The following is a 16,664-nucleotide window of genomic DNA, read 5'->3' as shown; positions in this document are numbered from 1 at the left end:
CAGTTTTATTCTGATTGATCTTGTACCGTCCTATCTTTGTAAAATCTGTAATAATCTGTAAAACTCATTCTATATTGTCATTATCGGGGTTGAGATATAGAATCATGTCATCAGCAAACAATTTAAGCTTTGCCATCTCCCAAATTGGGGGCCTTATATTTGCCCTACTGCAAATTTGCAATGCAAGTGGTTCTATAAAGAAGATAAATAAGAACGGGAGAGGAGACACCCTAGACATGTGCTTTTTTTGATCCTCATTAAACCTGCTACCCTGGAACTTACCACTAATTTTGCTTGGGCGCCATTATACTCATTGGTTGGCATCGATATAACCTGGGAAGGAAAACCACATTTTCCTAAACTGTAAAATAAGGCATCCCAGTTTACCAGATGGAATGCCTTCTAGGTATCGATCATAATTGCTAGGGCTTTTATGTGATTTTTTGAAAAATTATCTATAGCCTGAATCAGAAACTGAGTATTTGAAGACATTAATCGCCCTGCCACAAACCCAGTCTGATCTTGATGTATTAGTTGTTGTGCTGCTGGAGTAATATGACTAGCCCAAAGCTTTGAGCAATTTATAGTCTGTATTGAGCACACTGATCGGCCCGTAAGAATGCAGAGATTGTGGATGCTTATCCTTTTTAAGAAATGATACTATAATTGTTTGTTGAAAGGTTGAGGGGATGTGGCCTCTGGTTTTAATAAAATAAATAAATCAACTAAAAATGGAAGAAGCTTGCTTAAAAAAGTTTTGAAAGATTCTGTGGGTAGCCCATCATTTTCGCAGGCTTTTGCATTGGGCATTACATTTAGGGCTTGTTGAATCTCCAAAGAAGTTATAGGCTTCAACATTGCTTGGCCAGGAGGAGGAGAGTCAATGAATCATAATACTGATCAATAAGACTCCTGGATAAAGTATATTGAGCCTGATAAATATCAGAATAATGTCGAAGAAAAAGTTTTTTTATTTCTTCCTGGCCGGTAACCCTCTTCCCTGTGATTTCTCTTTCTTCAGTCTAGTGGACCAGGCGAGAAACCTGCTGATGTCTTGATTCTCCTCATAAATGTTTTGTTGATCATTATTCGACTTTCTGATTTCTTCTAAAGTAAATAAATTTCTGAGCAAATGCTGTTCTGCCTTTGATAATGTTTACGCAGTTTATTGCCAGGAGTCAGCTTCACAGTGCTTCTACAAATCGAACACCAGCATGCAGCCAATAGTTTCTCAAGCAATCTATCCACTTGTTCTTCATCATGCGATCGTCAGTATGTGCATTTTATGGTATGAACATAATTGCGTATGCATGTATGCAGTGTTCCTTTAATGTAGGCTTGTATATTGGGCCAAACATTAAAGAAGCAAGCACATGAATGAAAGTCTCTGTACATGATCATATGTGCATATATACATTGATACATGTATGGCATAGATAACACACTTAGGGGTCCATTAGGATGGCGGACGGACTTTGTCCGCCCGCCACCCTAACGGAAATCGGGACCGCCCGCCATAAGGGCGGGGGTCCCGTTGGGGGTATTAGGATGTGCCCGCCACAGTGGCGGGCACATCCTATATGTTTCACATTGTGGCGGGCGGTGCTCTCTGCACCGCCCGCCACAATGTAAAACATAAGTTGGCGCATTCACACATGCAAAGTGGCAGGCACCGCGCGGTGCCTGCCGCTTTGCAAATGTAACTTTGGGGGGTACCATAGGTAGCCCCCATGTGCCCCCCCGACAGTGGCGGCAACTTGGGGGCCCCAATTGCAGCAATTTCCGCCTGCCTTTCCGTGGCGGCATTGCCGCGGCGGAAAGGCCCACACATTTTGCCATCGTAATATGGCTGGACACCGCCACCATATTAGTCTATTACCGCCGCAGTCACAAGGCGACCGCGGCAGTAAAGCGGCGGACGGTCATTCCGTCCGCCGCTGTCCCCTGCGCCATCCTAATCTGGCGGAGGGGAAAACAAGAGTGGTTGTCGGGCGGATTGCCTCCGCCAGGGTGGCGGTGGCCACCGCCACCCTGGCGGAGGCAATCCGCCCGATATCCTAATGGACCCCATAGTGTGGATACCTAAATGAATAAAGAAAGCACTTAGTAAATAGGTACCTCTGCTTTTATCCTTTTCTAATGTGACCGTATAAATGATTCATGTAGAAGTAGCACTTTGATATGAAGTGAGAAACTTTGAAACTTTTGGAGTCATATGGTAGATGGCAACAACCGTGAGGAGGGATGGCAGGTGCGTTGCAGGCGTGGTGGCTGGCCACTGACATGTGAGAGGTGATTGAGCCCTTTTCACTTCCGCAGCGGTGGACCCGTGACAAAGCGGAGGAAGCAAACATGTAACCACTGATCCGATGCGCATGTTTCAAATCGGAGAGACGCTGGGAACACTATGCTAAGTACTTCATATTACCGCTGGCCAAAACCCCCAAAATTTTGAATCATTTTCTGCCAAGCCTGAATATTCTAAAAGCAAAAATGTCTTGAAAGTGTGAGAATCTCACGTGCCAAATAGGTATCGAATACAGTGTTTTTTCGTGTCTATCAGATATTTTGGGTCAGTTCTGTAAAAGGTAAACTGTGATACCTTGGGAATCAAACTTTGCGCATGAGTTCCATATCAATGTTTTTTAGATTGGTTCACAGGGGCGTGGTATATAACAGAAATCCCCGAAAGCACTTCCAAGGATGATTCTTTGCAAAGCTGGGGCCGGGTCCCACAGGCCCTCAGTATGAGAGGCCCATTAAAATCTGTTGTTGTCTGGCACTAATGTAACCAGGAGTCACTGTAATTGGGCAACAGGGAAATAACAGGGAGTACAAGTTTCGGGTAATAACATTTAGATTTCCCATCGGAATTTATGGCCCACTCGCACTTCAGGCCCTAGTGTGAAATGGGAGCAGTTCGATCTTGGATCAACATTTGCGCTGACTGGGCATTGCAGGAACATTTGAAAGGCCCCACCAGCAAGAGAATACTTCAGATAATATGAGCCACCTAGACCTGGGGCCAGCAATTTGGTCATTCCTGGGATACACAGGACCAATTTGGGAGGTAGAGGTTTTTTCTGGGGTACAGATAAACTCTTGAACGAACCACCCCCATCAATGCGAGCCATGCCTCACCTATTGGCTTTCAGAAAGTCACTTAAGATGTGGCTTTTCTGTCTGAAACAGCATTTTGGTTACAGCCATCACCCTGCAGTAACTTGAGCTAGCACATTGACGCCCCCAGGGGTACTTGCACACATAAGAAATGTTATAAGCCCCCCCCCAAAAAAAAATACAGGGCCCGATTCACAAAAGTAATCTGAGACAAAATCCTAACTTTGCGACTTTCGGTATTCACAAAAGGCATTTAGGAGTAGTAAAGTTAGGATTTACCGAAAGTCGTAAAGTTAGGATTTTGTCTCAGATTACTTTTGTGAATCGGGCCCACTGTTTTTCACAAAAAGTCGGACAGTGCAATCCTTCAGTTTCAAAGCCTGGTGACTTTTTTTTACTTTTAAGAATATATTCTTGGAGGAGCCCTCACTAACACAGTATGTGAATATTATTGTTCATGTAAAAGTTCAAGGTTCTCACTGTTTGTAAACAAAAAAGGGAAGAAGAAAACTCTACTTACATGTGCTAGTCGATCAAATCTGGCAAAGAGTTCGTTCAGCATCCTGACCAGCTCCTGCGCGGACAAGGTGGTAGACAGATTGGTAAACCCTTTCACATCTGCAAAAAGAATGCTGAATAAAAAATGGATATAGCATATTAATATTGTATTCCCCTCTAGTACTTCGACAATCACACGATACACACTAAATACACGTTCTTCCTAGAGATTCATAAGCAAGTAGCAATACATTACAATGCTAGGTTTAAATATGTGGAAACTTAACATGACATTTATTCGGAAACTGAATTCAATGCTTGAGTGCAACACAGAATTATAATTTCTATAATTTAAAAACATAAGCATGCAGATCACACACTATAGCCCAGTCCCAGCATGGCACAGTCTCACATTTTATTGGTAAAGAATATGACCATATCACATCATAACAACCCCCAAAGAGGAGCAAAGATCCAAGGGAATGTTTAGAGACCTAACCAGATATAATCCCCAAATCCTACCTTATTCAACACATAGAATAGCTGGTGGTCTAATAGAAGATAAAACACTACAGAAACTAGAAGTAAAAAGTAAAATCAAATCACTCGTCACACCTAAGGACCGTAGTCGCTGCAAGTGCTGACACAGATGTGACTCTATGACAGAAGAAAACCCTGAGGAGGGGAGAAAACAACAAGTATTTCCATCAGCTGCCCTTCGTGGCCAGTGTCATTATTTGGAACTCCTGGAGTGTCCCTGTCACCTCAGTTCCTCTGGCAACAAGCCAAACACTAGTGGGCTGGGCGCAAGGAGAGGCCAGTGAAACAAACAATTGAGCAAATCAGTTGATTGATGCAGTGCAAAAATAGACAATAAGTGAAGGTGATATTAAAAAAGTTTCAGCAGCAAACCAGAAAACTTTATTAGTGATTGCCGATGAACTTGATTAAAAACAGTACCTCGGCAATAAACAAATCTGCCGGATGTCGTGGTCTACTAGTTTCAGCCGTCCTGGGTCATAGGACCCCGGCTTTCTTCAGGACCTTTAAGTAGAAGCTACTGCATTTAGTTCAATTTGACCAACAAGGGACCAAAAGTGCATAAAAAGAGCATAAAGTTATCACAATACAATTGGTTGTGAGCTTATACAATACCTCTACACAGGTCGGATGGTTACTCAAGCCTGTGGGGAAACAAACAGCATGCCAAATATTCAGTGTTCTAAGTAAAAACAGACAGACTGTATCTGATTACATGCTCTGTAGTTAATGAAGATTAAAATAAAATTTCTTTGATAAAAGTGGTAGTCAACTCAGCTAACCCGTGTGAGGTATCAAGCCTCACCTCACCTGGCTCAGACTCAGGTCTAGGGAAGCACCGCCCTAAAAGTAGAAAAAAGAAACCCACAGCAAACAACCATATGATTCTGAGTACACATGGAACGTCATAGATGCTATTGGTATACCTGGCTGTGCTGTAGTAGATATCCTGCTCTTAAAAAACTCCAAAGTTGATATCCTAATCCACTGAAATAACTCCTATGAGTAATAAGGGTTAGGAGCCTATTCAGGGCATTCAAAGAGTGTGGACCACGAATATACATAACCCCCCATAGGAGAGGTCACAAGCGGCTCGTTTCGCCTGTGCAGAAAGCTGTTAGCAGATGGACATTAATAAAGTCATAGTGCCAGTCCTATAAAGCAACTATACTTGGGCCACACTCTAAGAAATGACCCTGTCACCGCGTATAACAAAAGTCTAAAATGTTCTAGCACCTCCCCATGGATATAGATAAGTGCCCGCAGTAGCTTGTTGCTAAGAGCACCCCGTGTTACTAGATCGGCAAAGAGGGCGACTCACTTGATGAGAGAAATAGTAAACAAAACAGTACCATCGGCTCTCCCTACCCCGAACTCGATGTAGATACAGATGGGGAGAGAGGGGGTTAAACCAGCTTACCTCTCTGTTGGTACCTCAGGCAAAAATTGCTGAGGCTGGGGGAGGTGGCGTGTCCTCGCCACGCGACGCCATTTAGAGTCCCGCTGGCCGGAGCGACATCCTGCACGACGTCCGTCACTGTGGCCAATCCCTTGTAAATACTACAAAATGACGCAAAACTACAAATGACGCGGGCCAATTGCTGCCTGTAGGTCATTGCCATGTAGGAGCGACGTACTACATGACGTCAGTCACTGAGGCCAATCCCTTGTAAGAACTACAAAAATACGCGGGCCAATTGCTGCCTATAGTTCAATGCCATGTAGTTGAACGTAATGAACTTTATTGAATAAAAAACTGTCTGTCCTAAGCTCGATGTTATATGTAGGTCTAGAATGGACAATCGTACATTATATTCGTCTACAGGATGATATCGCTAAACACATGTAAGAATGATATCATCAAGGAATGGTATACTGGCCAGATACATCTCCCATGTGATAACTGGGGTAAATAAATATCGTTTGTAGTGGACCAATGCGTTGATATTGCATATATAATGCAGATAAAATTCTAATGGATCAAGACAGTCACCGCTGTTGAGAAAACTCATAGGTAAGAGTGTGCAGGTGAGCAATCATCTCCAGTACCAAAAGTGGTTTTAGAAAGCAAATTATCGCCATCAGATAGAGCCAAAACCACATAGGATCTAGGGGGACAGAAACAAGGGCTGTGTTATCCTCTCAAATTGACATTCCATATGCTGAGTGTGTATAGCGCAGAAGTCAAATAGTTCAAAGCATGGTACAGGGGATATCATTGTTTAAGCCCTGTGTATCACTTTTGAGTTTAAACACCCACCTCTGCTCTTTTAGAAAAAGGAACTTGGTCTTATCTTTCACATGAGGTGGTATATAAGGTTTATCCAAAACAGTCCAGAAAAAATCTTCTGGTTTGTGATTCATTGTTGCAAAATGTCTGGTGAGCTTAGTATTGGTTTTACCACAACGGAAGGTACTTTTATGTTCCAGCATCCGCTGACGTACCTTCCTAGTTGTCATGCCAACATAGCGTTCACCACAAGGGCATTCAATTAGATACACTAGATGATCACTGTTGCAGTTGGAAAAGTGTGTCTGTATCCATGGTTTAAGTGTGCCAATGTCCACCATTTTTGACTGTTTTGTTTGTGGACACATGGAGCAATTCCCGCAAGGAAAATACCCTTGAACAGGAGGCAGATCCCAGAGGGTGTTAGTCGCACCAGGTTTGGAAAAAGGTCTGGTATGTACCAAGGCATCTCGTAAATTGCGCCCTCTCTTAAAAGTGAATAGAGGCATAGGAATCTGTTCTCTCTTAGTATTAAGGAAGCGCCAATTCTTCCGAATACATTTCTGTAAGCCATTACTAAGAGTGCTGAATGTATTCACACATGTCATGCGCCCCAAAGGTGGTTTCTCTACTTTAGGCTCAAGCAAAGCTTCCCTATGATTGTTTGAAGCCCTCTTACAAGCTTTTTTCACCAACCGTCTTTCTAAAACCACTTTTGGTACTGGAGATGATTGCTCATCTGCACACTCTTACCTATGAGTTTTCTCAACAGCGGTGACTGTCTTGATCCATTAGAATTTTATCTGCATTATATATGCAATATCAACGCATTGGTCCACTACAAATGATATTTATTTACCCCAGTTATCACATGGGAGATGTATCTGGCCAGTATACCATTCCTTGATGATATCATTCTTACATGTGCTTAGCGATATCATCCTGTAGACGAATATAATGTACGATTGTCCATTCTAGACCTCCATATAACATCGAGCTTAGGACAGACAGTTTGTTATTCAATAAAGTTCATTGCGTTCAACTACATGGCATTGAACTATAGGCAGCGATTGGCCCGCGTATTTTTGTAGTTCTTACAAGGGATTGGCCTCAGTGACTGACGTCATGTAGTACGTCGCTCCTACACGGCAATGAACTACAGGCAGCAATTGGCCCGCGTCATTTTTAGTTTTGCGTCATTTTGTAGTTTTTACAAGGGATTGGCCACAGTGACTGACGTCGTGCAGGACGTCGCTCCGGCCAGCGGGACTCTTAATGGCATCGCGTGGCGAGGACACACCACCTCCTGCAGCCTCAGCAATTTTTGCCTGAGGTACCGACGGAGAGGTAAGCTGGTTTAACCCCCTCTCTCCCCATCTGTATCTACATCGAGTTCGGGTGGGGAGAGCCGATGGTACTGTTTTTTTTACTATTTCTCTCATCGAGTGAGTCGCCCTCTTTGCCGATCTAGTAACACGGGGGTGCTCTTAGCAACAAGCTACTGCGGGCACCTATCTATATCCATGGGGAGGCGCTAGAACTTTTTAGATTTTTGTTATACGTGGTGACAGGGTCATTTCTTAGAGTGTGGCCCAAGTATAGTTGCTTAATAGGACTGGCACTATGACTTTATTAATGTCCATCTGCTAACAGCTATCTGCACAGGCGAAATGAGCCGCTTGTGACCTCTCCTATGGGGGGTTATGTATATTCATGATCCACACTCTGTGAATGCCCTGAATAGGTTCCTAACCCTTATTACTCATAGGAGTTATTTCAGTGGATTAGGATATCAACTTTGGAGTTTTTTAAGAGCAGGATATCTACTACAGCACAGCCAGGTATATCAATAGCATCTATGACGTTCCATGTGTACTCAGAATCATATGGTTGTTTGCTGTGGGCTTCTTTTTTCTACTTTTAGGGCGGAGCTTCCCTAGACCTGAGTCTGAGCCAGGTGAGATGAGGCTTGATACCTCACACGGGTTAGGTGAGTTGACTACCACTTTTATCAAAGAATTTTTATTATAATCTTCATTAACTACAGAGCGTGCAATCAGATACAGTCTGTCTGTCTTTACTTAGAACACTGAATATTTGGCAAGCTGTTTGTTTCCCCACAGGCTTGAGTAACCATCCGACCTGTGTAGAGGTATTGTTTAAGCTCACAACCAATTGTATTGTTATAACTTTATGCTCTTTTTATGCACTTTTGGTCCCTTGTTGGTCAAATTGAACTAAATGCAGTAGCTTCTACTTAAAGGTCCTGAAGAAAGCCGGGGTCCTATGACCCAGGACGGCTGAAACTAGTAGACCACGACACCCGGCAGATTTGTTTATTGCCGAGTTACTGTTTTTAATCAAGTTCATCGGCAATCACTAATAAAGTTTTCTGGTTTGCTGCTGAAACTTTTTTAATATCACCTTCACTTATTGTCTATTTTTGCACTGCATCAATCAATTGATTTGCTCAATTGTTTGTTTCACTGGCCTCTCCTTGTGCCCAGCCCACTAGTGTTTGACTTGTTGCCAGAGGAACTGAGGTGACAGGGGCACTCCGGGAGTTCCAAATGATGACACTGGCCACGAAGGGCAGTTGATGGAAATCCTTGTTGATTTCTCCCCTCCTCAGGGTTTTCTTCTGTCATAGAGTCACATCTGTGTCAGCACTTGTAGCGACTACGGTCCGTAGGTGTGACGGGTGATTTGATTTGACTTTTTACTTCTAGTCTCTGTAGTGTTTTATCTTCTATTAGACCACCAGCTATTCTATGTGTTGAATAAAGAATATGACCAGCCTGTCAAGAATTACTGAGGAAATGTTCTTAAAGGGACCATACTGAGCTAAGAAAATATGGCCAACTATATTGAGCTAAGAAAATATGGCCAGGGAGATATTCAAATTATACAGTCGATTCAGTAATTTCGCATTAGTCTTGTCATGTGCCTTGTGAACTCACACCATCATACCACTTATCGCAATTTCTGCACTAATTGTGCTGAAAATGTAAAACAAATGCATCCTTCGCTGTAAAAATTTACTCCAAAATAGGGAACACTAGAGCACAAGCAACTGTTGTTCCTGGTGGCTTTGGATAGTTTCCACTTTTTCAGCCCAAAATGAGTGTTTGCCATTCATGCTAAAATGCAGCACCACATGACAAATGTCCATTTCACGTAATTATGCATAATTTTATGTATTTTGTTTTGTACATCTGATGAATTTGTTTGTTTGCACTGGTATTATACATAGCTCCTTCATTCGCTAATTGTATAGTATATGTATGTGTTACCTGCACTTACCCATTTTATGCAGAATGGAATGGAATATACAGGTAGATTCATCAAGCAGTTTTGCGAGCGCAAACGGTGCGAATCGCAAAAATCGGCCGTTTGCGCCCGCAAAAATGGCATTTGAGATTCATCAATGATTCATTAACTCGCAATTTGAAAAATCGAAAATAATTGCGATCTATCAAATTGCGATCGCATTTAAGGAATCTCAATTAGAGATTCCTTAAATGCTATTCATGAACCTTTTAAAAATTGCGAAATCGCAATATTGGGCTGCTATTTACCGCGAAGTGTAACTTCGTGGTAAATAGCGAAAACTTAGAAAAATGCATTTTAGTGCATTTTTCTAAGTTGTATGTTACACACACACATGTCCTTTGGACATGTGTGTGCGCAACATAGGTCTACATTTGCATTTCAAGGGTGCTACAGGGTGTCCTTTGGACACCCCTGGCACTCTTGAAATTGCATCCTTATTTGCGATTAGCAATTTGCTAATCGCAAATAAGGAAGCTTTAGGAATCGCAATTTTTTTTGCGATTTCTACTTGAATCCCGTTTTGCGAGTCTTTAATAGCGATTCCTTAATAACCGCTATTAAGGACTCGCAAAACGGGACAATGATGAATCTGGGGGATAGTGCCTAGACGGTTATCAGTTTTATAAAGTGGAAACCACACACATTAAAGTATGATTTTAATGTTTTAATAAAAGTATTCGCACAGTCAATAAAGTACGTCTGCCCAGCTTAAGATAAGATCATAAAGTGTCGTTGTCCCTTCTAGAATCTCACTCCCCCGCACCAGCTATCAATTCATAACAACCTGTGGCACGCACCTCGTCACGCAACTGTATTATTAATTACATTGCTAAACTAAGATGTAACACATCCTCTATTCTAAAAAAACCAAATAAATAAATAATATAGTAAAAAAAAAATACAATTACATGATACATGGTAGCATTCTAAGAATACATAAAATAATCATTTAACTTAACAGGTTTAATTACAATGCGTCCAGACAACCTTCTTGTAGATGGACAAATTGGTATAGATGATTTTGATGGAACTTTTGATCAAACATCAACATTAGGATCTGATTGGACAGATCTTGCAACATTGGTACCATTTTCAGAGACACATGCCCTATTGTTACTGTTCAACCATAACTTTTGTTCTAAAGCATTACACAAAGTTAGTTTGTTAAAATTCCATTTGCGACCATCATCTAACAACACACAATTACCAAATACTTTAAGTATTTTCTTTGGCTGGGACCATTTGGAATAACTGTCCCTATGTAATCCCATATGAGAAGTTCTGACCCAATCGTTTTCTTTAAATTTGCAAACATTTTTTGATATTTTACTGTTATGCCTCCACCTATATTTTTCTTGATAGGCACTCATCCTTCTTTTCAAACTTTGTTTTGAAATTTGTTTACAACTAGTTTTACGCATCCATGACGGGGTTACTTTGCTACATGCAGAACGTCCCTTGAGAAGAGAAAATGGTGTTTCCAACGTGGCTGAATGTGGAGTATTACGATAGCTCCAAATCATATTCTTAACAGCAACTTTGCAATCAATATTGTCCAAAACAGCCAATTGAACACATTCCTTTAAAACACGGTTGAATCTTTCCACCATTCCATTCTCCCTAGAACAATAAACAGCAGTGTGATATGTTTTATACCAAATGCTTTTAAATAATTTTGAAACTCACCAGATTCGAATTGCGGACCATTATCTGTTGTAATAGACTCAGGGTAACCCTCTCTGTGAAAAATTTCCTCGCAAAAACAGATCATATTGGAAGACTTAATTTCCCTAACAAAAGCTACTTCAGGCCATTTGCTATGATAATCCATCAAAACAATTGCAAACTTTCCCGAAATGTTGCCCAGATTGAATGGACCACAAATATCTGTAGCTAACTTCTTCCAAGGTTGTTCAGGAAATGGTACTGATCTCAGATTCTTGTGATGAATGAGATTTGTCACTGCAATTGCATGCCACACAACTTCTTACACATCTATCAACGTCCTTGTCCATTCATGGCCACCAAAAGTCGCTTCTAGCTCTCCTTTTCCTACCTAACATACCTGAATGACCCTCGTGTATGAGTTCCAATAATCTGGAACGCAAAGAAAATGGAACTACTAATTTTTCAGCCCTTCTTACTAATCCAAGACTGGAATTATAAGACAACTCTGACCAAACAGTCTTATACTCAGAAAGTTCTTTGTCACTCCAAGTACTTTGACTGTTGTTGTGGGTTAAACGTAATATAACTTGTTGTAGCACTACATCATCAGAAATAGCTTGTTTCCAATCACCTAAACTGATGGCACCATTGCACGCCTCATCTACTGTGGCAACTGACCAATCCTCATCCATTTCATCTGCATCACAACAATCATCAATAGGAAGGCGAGATTAGCAATCTGCATTCACATTCTTAATACCAGGCACATATCTGATTTGAAAATCATATTCCTGTAACTTATAAATCCACTTTGCGATTCTAAGAGTTGCTTTGCCAGCACCCTTGGTTGAAAATATGTCCACAAGGGGTTTGTGATCAGTCCTTAATTCAAAATTAGTACCCCATACATACTTTCTAAAATAACTAACACCCCAAAAACAGGCTAAAGCCTCCTTCTCTATGACAGAACACGAAGGTTCAGCACCTTTCAATGTGCGGGAAGCAAATGCAATCGGCCATACCAACTTACCAGTTCTCTGCATTAATACTACACCTAAACCATACGCACTAGCATCTACCACTAGGATTGACTTTTTATTAGGATCAAACGGGCTCAAAGTCACAGCATTGACAATGTCTTTATTAATGTTGTCAAAAACCAATTGGCAATCAGGATCCCAAGCAAAAGTTACACCCTTTTTCATTAACGCCCTCAAGAAAAATACCTTAGATGCAAAATGAGAAACAAACTTTGAATAATATTCAGCTAACCCAAGAAAAGAATGAAGTTGTTCTTTATCAGTAGGCGATGGAGCATTTTTGATTGCATTAATTAAGTTTTGTTTAGGTTTGACATGCATTAATTAAGTTTTGTTTAGGTTTGATACCTTCGGCGGACAATGTATGTCCCAGATACTTAATTTCTGACACTGCAAACTTGCATTTTTCAGAAGCAACAGTTAACCCAGCTGTTTGTAATTTTGATAACACATCATTCAACACCATGTCATGATCTGCTTCACATTTTCCCCAAACCAAAATATCATCTTGGAACACTAACATGTTAGATACACCTTCCAAAATCTTCCACATCGATGTTTGAAATACAGCTGATGCTGAAGCCAGCCCAAAAGGCATTCTCAAAAATTGATATGCACCCTCTGGAGTTATAAATGATGTTAAATGGCAAGATTCAGGGTGCAATCTTATTTGATGGTAAGCATTTGATAAATCTATTGAAGAAAAATACTTTGCATCTTTAACAGACGCTATCATTTCATTTATACGGGGTAAGGGATGGCGATCAATCCATATATTTTTATTTAAATCTCTTAGATCTACACACATGCGCAATTTTCCATTGGGTTTTCTTGCCAAAACCACTGGACTAAGCCAATCGGATGCTTCGATTGGTTCAATGATGTTTTGCTGACATAATCTATTTAATTCCGCTTTCAATTGTGGTCTTAATACAATTGGTACATTGCGTACTTTGTGTACAATGGGAACGCAATCAGATTTAAGAATAATAAGATGTTCATATTTCTTTAAACATCCTAAATTGGAATTAAATAAATTTGGAAATCTCTCTTTCCATTTAGAAATAGGATTGTTGATCTGGGTTAATAGAACTTCGTCTGGATGGTTGGGGTCTAAAATATTCCCCAAATGTTTTTGTTCTTTCCAACCCAATAAGGCTTTACCTTTTTCAACTACATATAATTTTCCTTGTGTACATCTGCCTTTAAAATTGATATTACCTTCAAAACATCCAATCACGGGTAATTTCTTATTACAATAGCCAATAGGTGATACATCTGACTGAGAAAGATCACATTTGTTAAGAGATTCCCACACATTTTTATCAATAATGGTAAATGGTGAGCATGAATCAGCATATAACATCATGTCACAATTATTGATAGAAACTTTGCATTTAGGTGATTGACTTTCACAAGAGATTTCATCAACCTCATTAGACCAAATAGCCATGACTTCAACCTCACTGTCACTGCTATGTTCATTAAATTCACGAATAGCGTTCACAGAACTTTTCCATGCACCAGGGTTACCTGATCTGCACATTTTTGCAAAATGTCCACTCTCATTGCATTTAAAACAAGTGACATTTAGGGCAGGACACCATTGAGTTTCATTAGAATGTTTAAGGTTTCCACATCTAAAACAAATACGTTTGTTAGGATTTTGTTGTGTTCTATTAGTAAAGGTTTTTGTTTGAGTTGTGTTATTCTTGTTACCTTCTGAAATTCTAGTTTTGGATTTTCTAAAATCGTGACGTGGTGTGTATTTGTTGATGTAAAATTTTGGTTTTGAGTTTGTTAATAAACTTACTTCACTTTGATCTTTGTTACACAATTCATTATGATCTTTAAATGTTCTTTACCAAGTTCTTTTACATAACGAGAATTATTTTCTACTCTTCTAGCTATGCTAATAGTTTTTTGAAGAGAGGGATCTTTCAAGTCTAATAATTTTTCTTGAATTTTTAAATTACATGTTCTGTTAATGAACTGATCCCTAATAATTTCATCATGTAAATCTTTAAATTTGCAAGTAGCAGCTAATCTTCTTAACACAGCTATATATTGTTCTACAGTCTCACCAGACAATTGTGCTCTAGAGAAAAATGTATGCCTTTCCACAACAATACTTGTTTTCTTTCTGTAATTTTCTTCAAGTGCCTTTAAAGCTTCCAAATACTCATCAATCATGCACTGTTCAGTCTTGGTGCTGTAAAAAAAAACATCCTCATCACTAGAATCGTAATTACCACTATTATTGACTAATATAGTAGAGTTATTTGAAATAGATGGTTTATGTAGTGTCTTAAATACCTTTCTACCTTCTACACCAAGGTTGTGTTTCAATAAAGCTAATTTGCGAGAAGGTAAAAATATTTCACCACCTATAGCTTCTATATGAGTTTCAAATGATTCCCGCCAATCCTCCCATACCATTGGAGGAAGACCAGGATCTTGTAAAAATTTGTGTGGAGCTAAAACTGTATTTGACTCCATGTTTAAAATAAAAATGTTATTGTTATATATAATTAAATTAGTCAAATAAAACAATTAAGATACAATTTTAAGGAAATAAATGAACAAAACAAAGGTAGTCATCAATGTCAGAATGTTGAGTAGAACAAAATAAATATCCTACTCATGTATTTCAGTAGCAGTGCCTCAAAATGCTGAAAATGTTCTTCTTTTCCCTATGAAGAAATAATCATCCAGTAAAATGTCGTCGATCCAATGAAAAATGGTGAAGATTTCACTAGATATTCAGTTCCTGACGATTTTGTTAAAGGTTGCTAAGCAACGCGCCCCATAATGCATTGCATCATCCCAGAATGCATTGCGTCATCCAGAATGCATTGCAGTACACACGACATAACGATAAAGGCTTGCGCGGTGAAACTGGAAGTTTAAAAGATGCAGGTGAGTCAATAAATATTCTTTAATCACTTTATGGGCTGCAAGCCACTAAACGTAAAAACATTTTAAACGTTGCCCAAATAACCGGTCTGATGCATCGATTAAAAGTATTTGGGAAAGGTATTCGATGAATTAAACACAGTCAGTCACACGAAATAACAAATACCTTCAAAATCTTAATAACGAAACGGATTTCCAAGTCAAATAATGAATCCAACGACGATTTCTTCATTAGAAGATGATTATATTTCTTGAATTAAGCAGAGTCCATTGTCAATGTCGAAATAAAAAAATAAAAAAATCTTCGAATTCAGCGTTTCTTCCGAAATCTTCGAATTCAGCGTTTCTTCCGAAAATGGGTGCGTTTCTCCCTCGTCGCCACTTTTATAAAGTGGAAACCACACACATTAAAGTATGATTTTAATGTTTTAATAAAAGTATTCACACAGTCAATAAAGTACGTCTGCCCAGCTTAAGATAAGGTCATAAAGTGTCGTTGTCCCTTCTAGAATCTCACTCCCCCGCACCAGCTATCTATCAATTCATAACAACCTGTGGCACGCACCTCGGCACGCAACTGTATTATTAATTAAATTGCTAAACTAAGATGTAACAATCAGATTATTTGTTTCTTCCTGAAAGTTATGGAATACAGTGCCTTAATGTTATTGTGCCGCTCAGTTTATTGCACTGTGTGTGTTTTAGAGACGTGAGATCTCTGTATTTCATTGTTTTTCAATCATAATTTTAATTATTGTAGGACTGACAGCTGTAACAATAAATAAATAGACCATGTAATTATGCAGGTCACTTTACCCCGTCCTGCATTGCTAACAATCACCAATAATAGTAATTCTAGAATGTCCCTTTGTTTCAGGATGCACAGTTTGGGTTTTGAGACATACTGTGTCATCTTTAAAAGATGGCCCCTTTAATGTAATATTCAACAGTCGGTAAGGCATGAAACTGTGTAATTAATGCTGAACTGTACATATGGTGTATCAACGAAACGAAAACCCAGAAGACCCTTCAGGCTGAGCATGATGTTTGGGTTTAGGCAGGTGTTCTCCAAATCCTATAGCTGCCTTTATTCTAGCCGTGGCTGAGGTTATGGCTAGGACAGGTCCCTTAGGCCAGCCGAAGTGATATGCAGGGATACATATATCAGGCAGCAAATTACTGTCCAGCCTTCCATTGTTCAAATCCTACAATGAGGGAGGGTCTGGTGCAAGGGACTGGCAAGATACAAAGACAACCTGACCATTCTGACTAAAAGCACACACAGGACACCTCTTACCATATCCCCAGAGCCTCGGTGA

At 39.9% G+C, this 16,664-nt stretch overlaps 1 protein-coding gene across 1 annotated transcript in view; it reads right to left on the bottom strand.

Annotated features, from left to right (window-relative positions):
* The window catches only part of ADCY8 (adenylate cyclase 8), a 1,090,843-nt gene that overhangs the window by 536,687 nt on the left and 537,492 nt on the right, over positions 1-16,664 (bottom strand). Inside the window, exon 4 of the mRNA XM_078686748.1 lies at positions 3,641-3,752. Coding sequence (XP_078542874.1) covers positions 3,641-3,752 — 112 coding nt within the window. The remainder of the gene's footprint in view (positions 1-3,640; positions 3,753-16,664) is intronic.

This window comes from Lissotriton helveticus, chromosome 4_1, assembly GCF_964261635.1.
Source record: "Lissotriton helveticus chromosome 4_1, aLisHel1.1, whole genome shotgun sequence".
In the NCBI taxonomy this organism is placed as follows: Eukaryota; Metazoa; Chordata; class Amphibia; order Caudata; family Salamandridae; genus Lissotriton; species Lissotriton helveticus.
The sequence above is the reverse complement of the archived record's forward strand: the minus strand, read 5'-3'. Positions and strand labels throughout refer to the sequence as shown.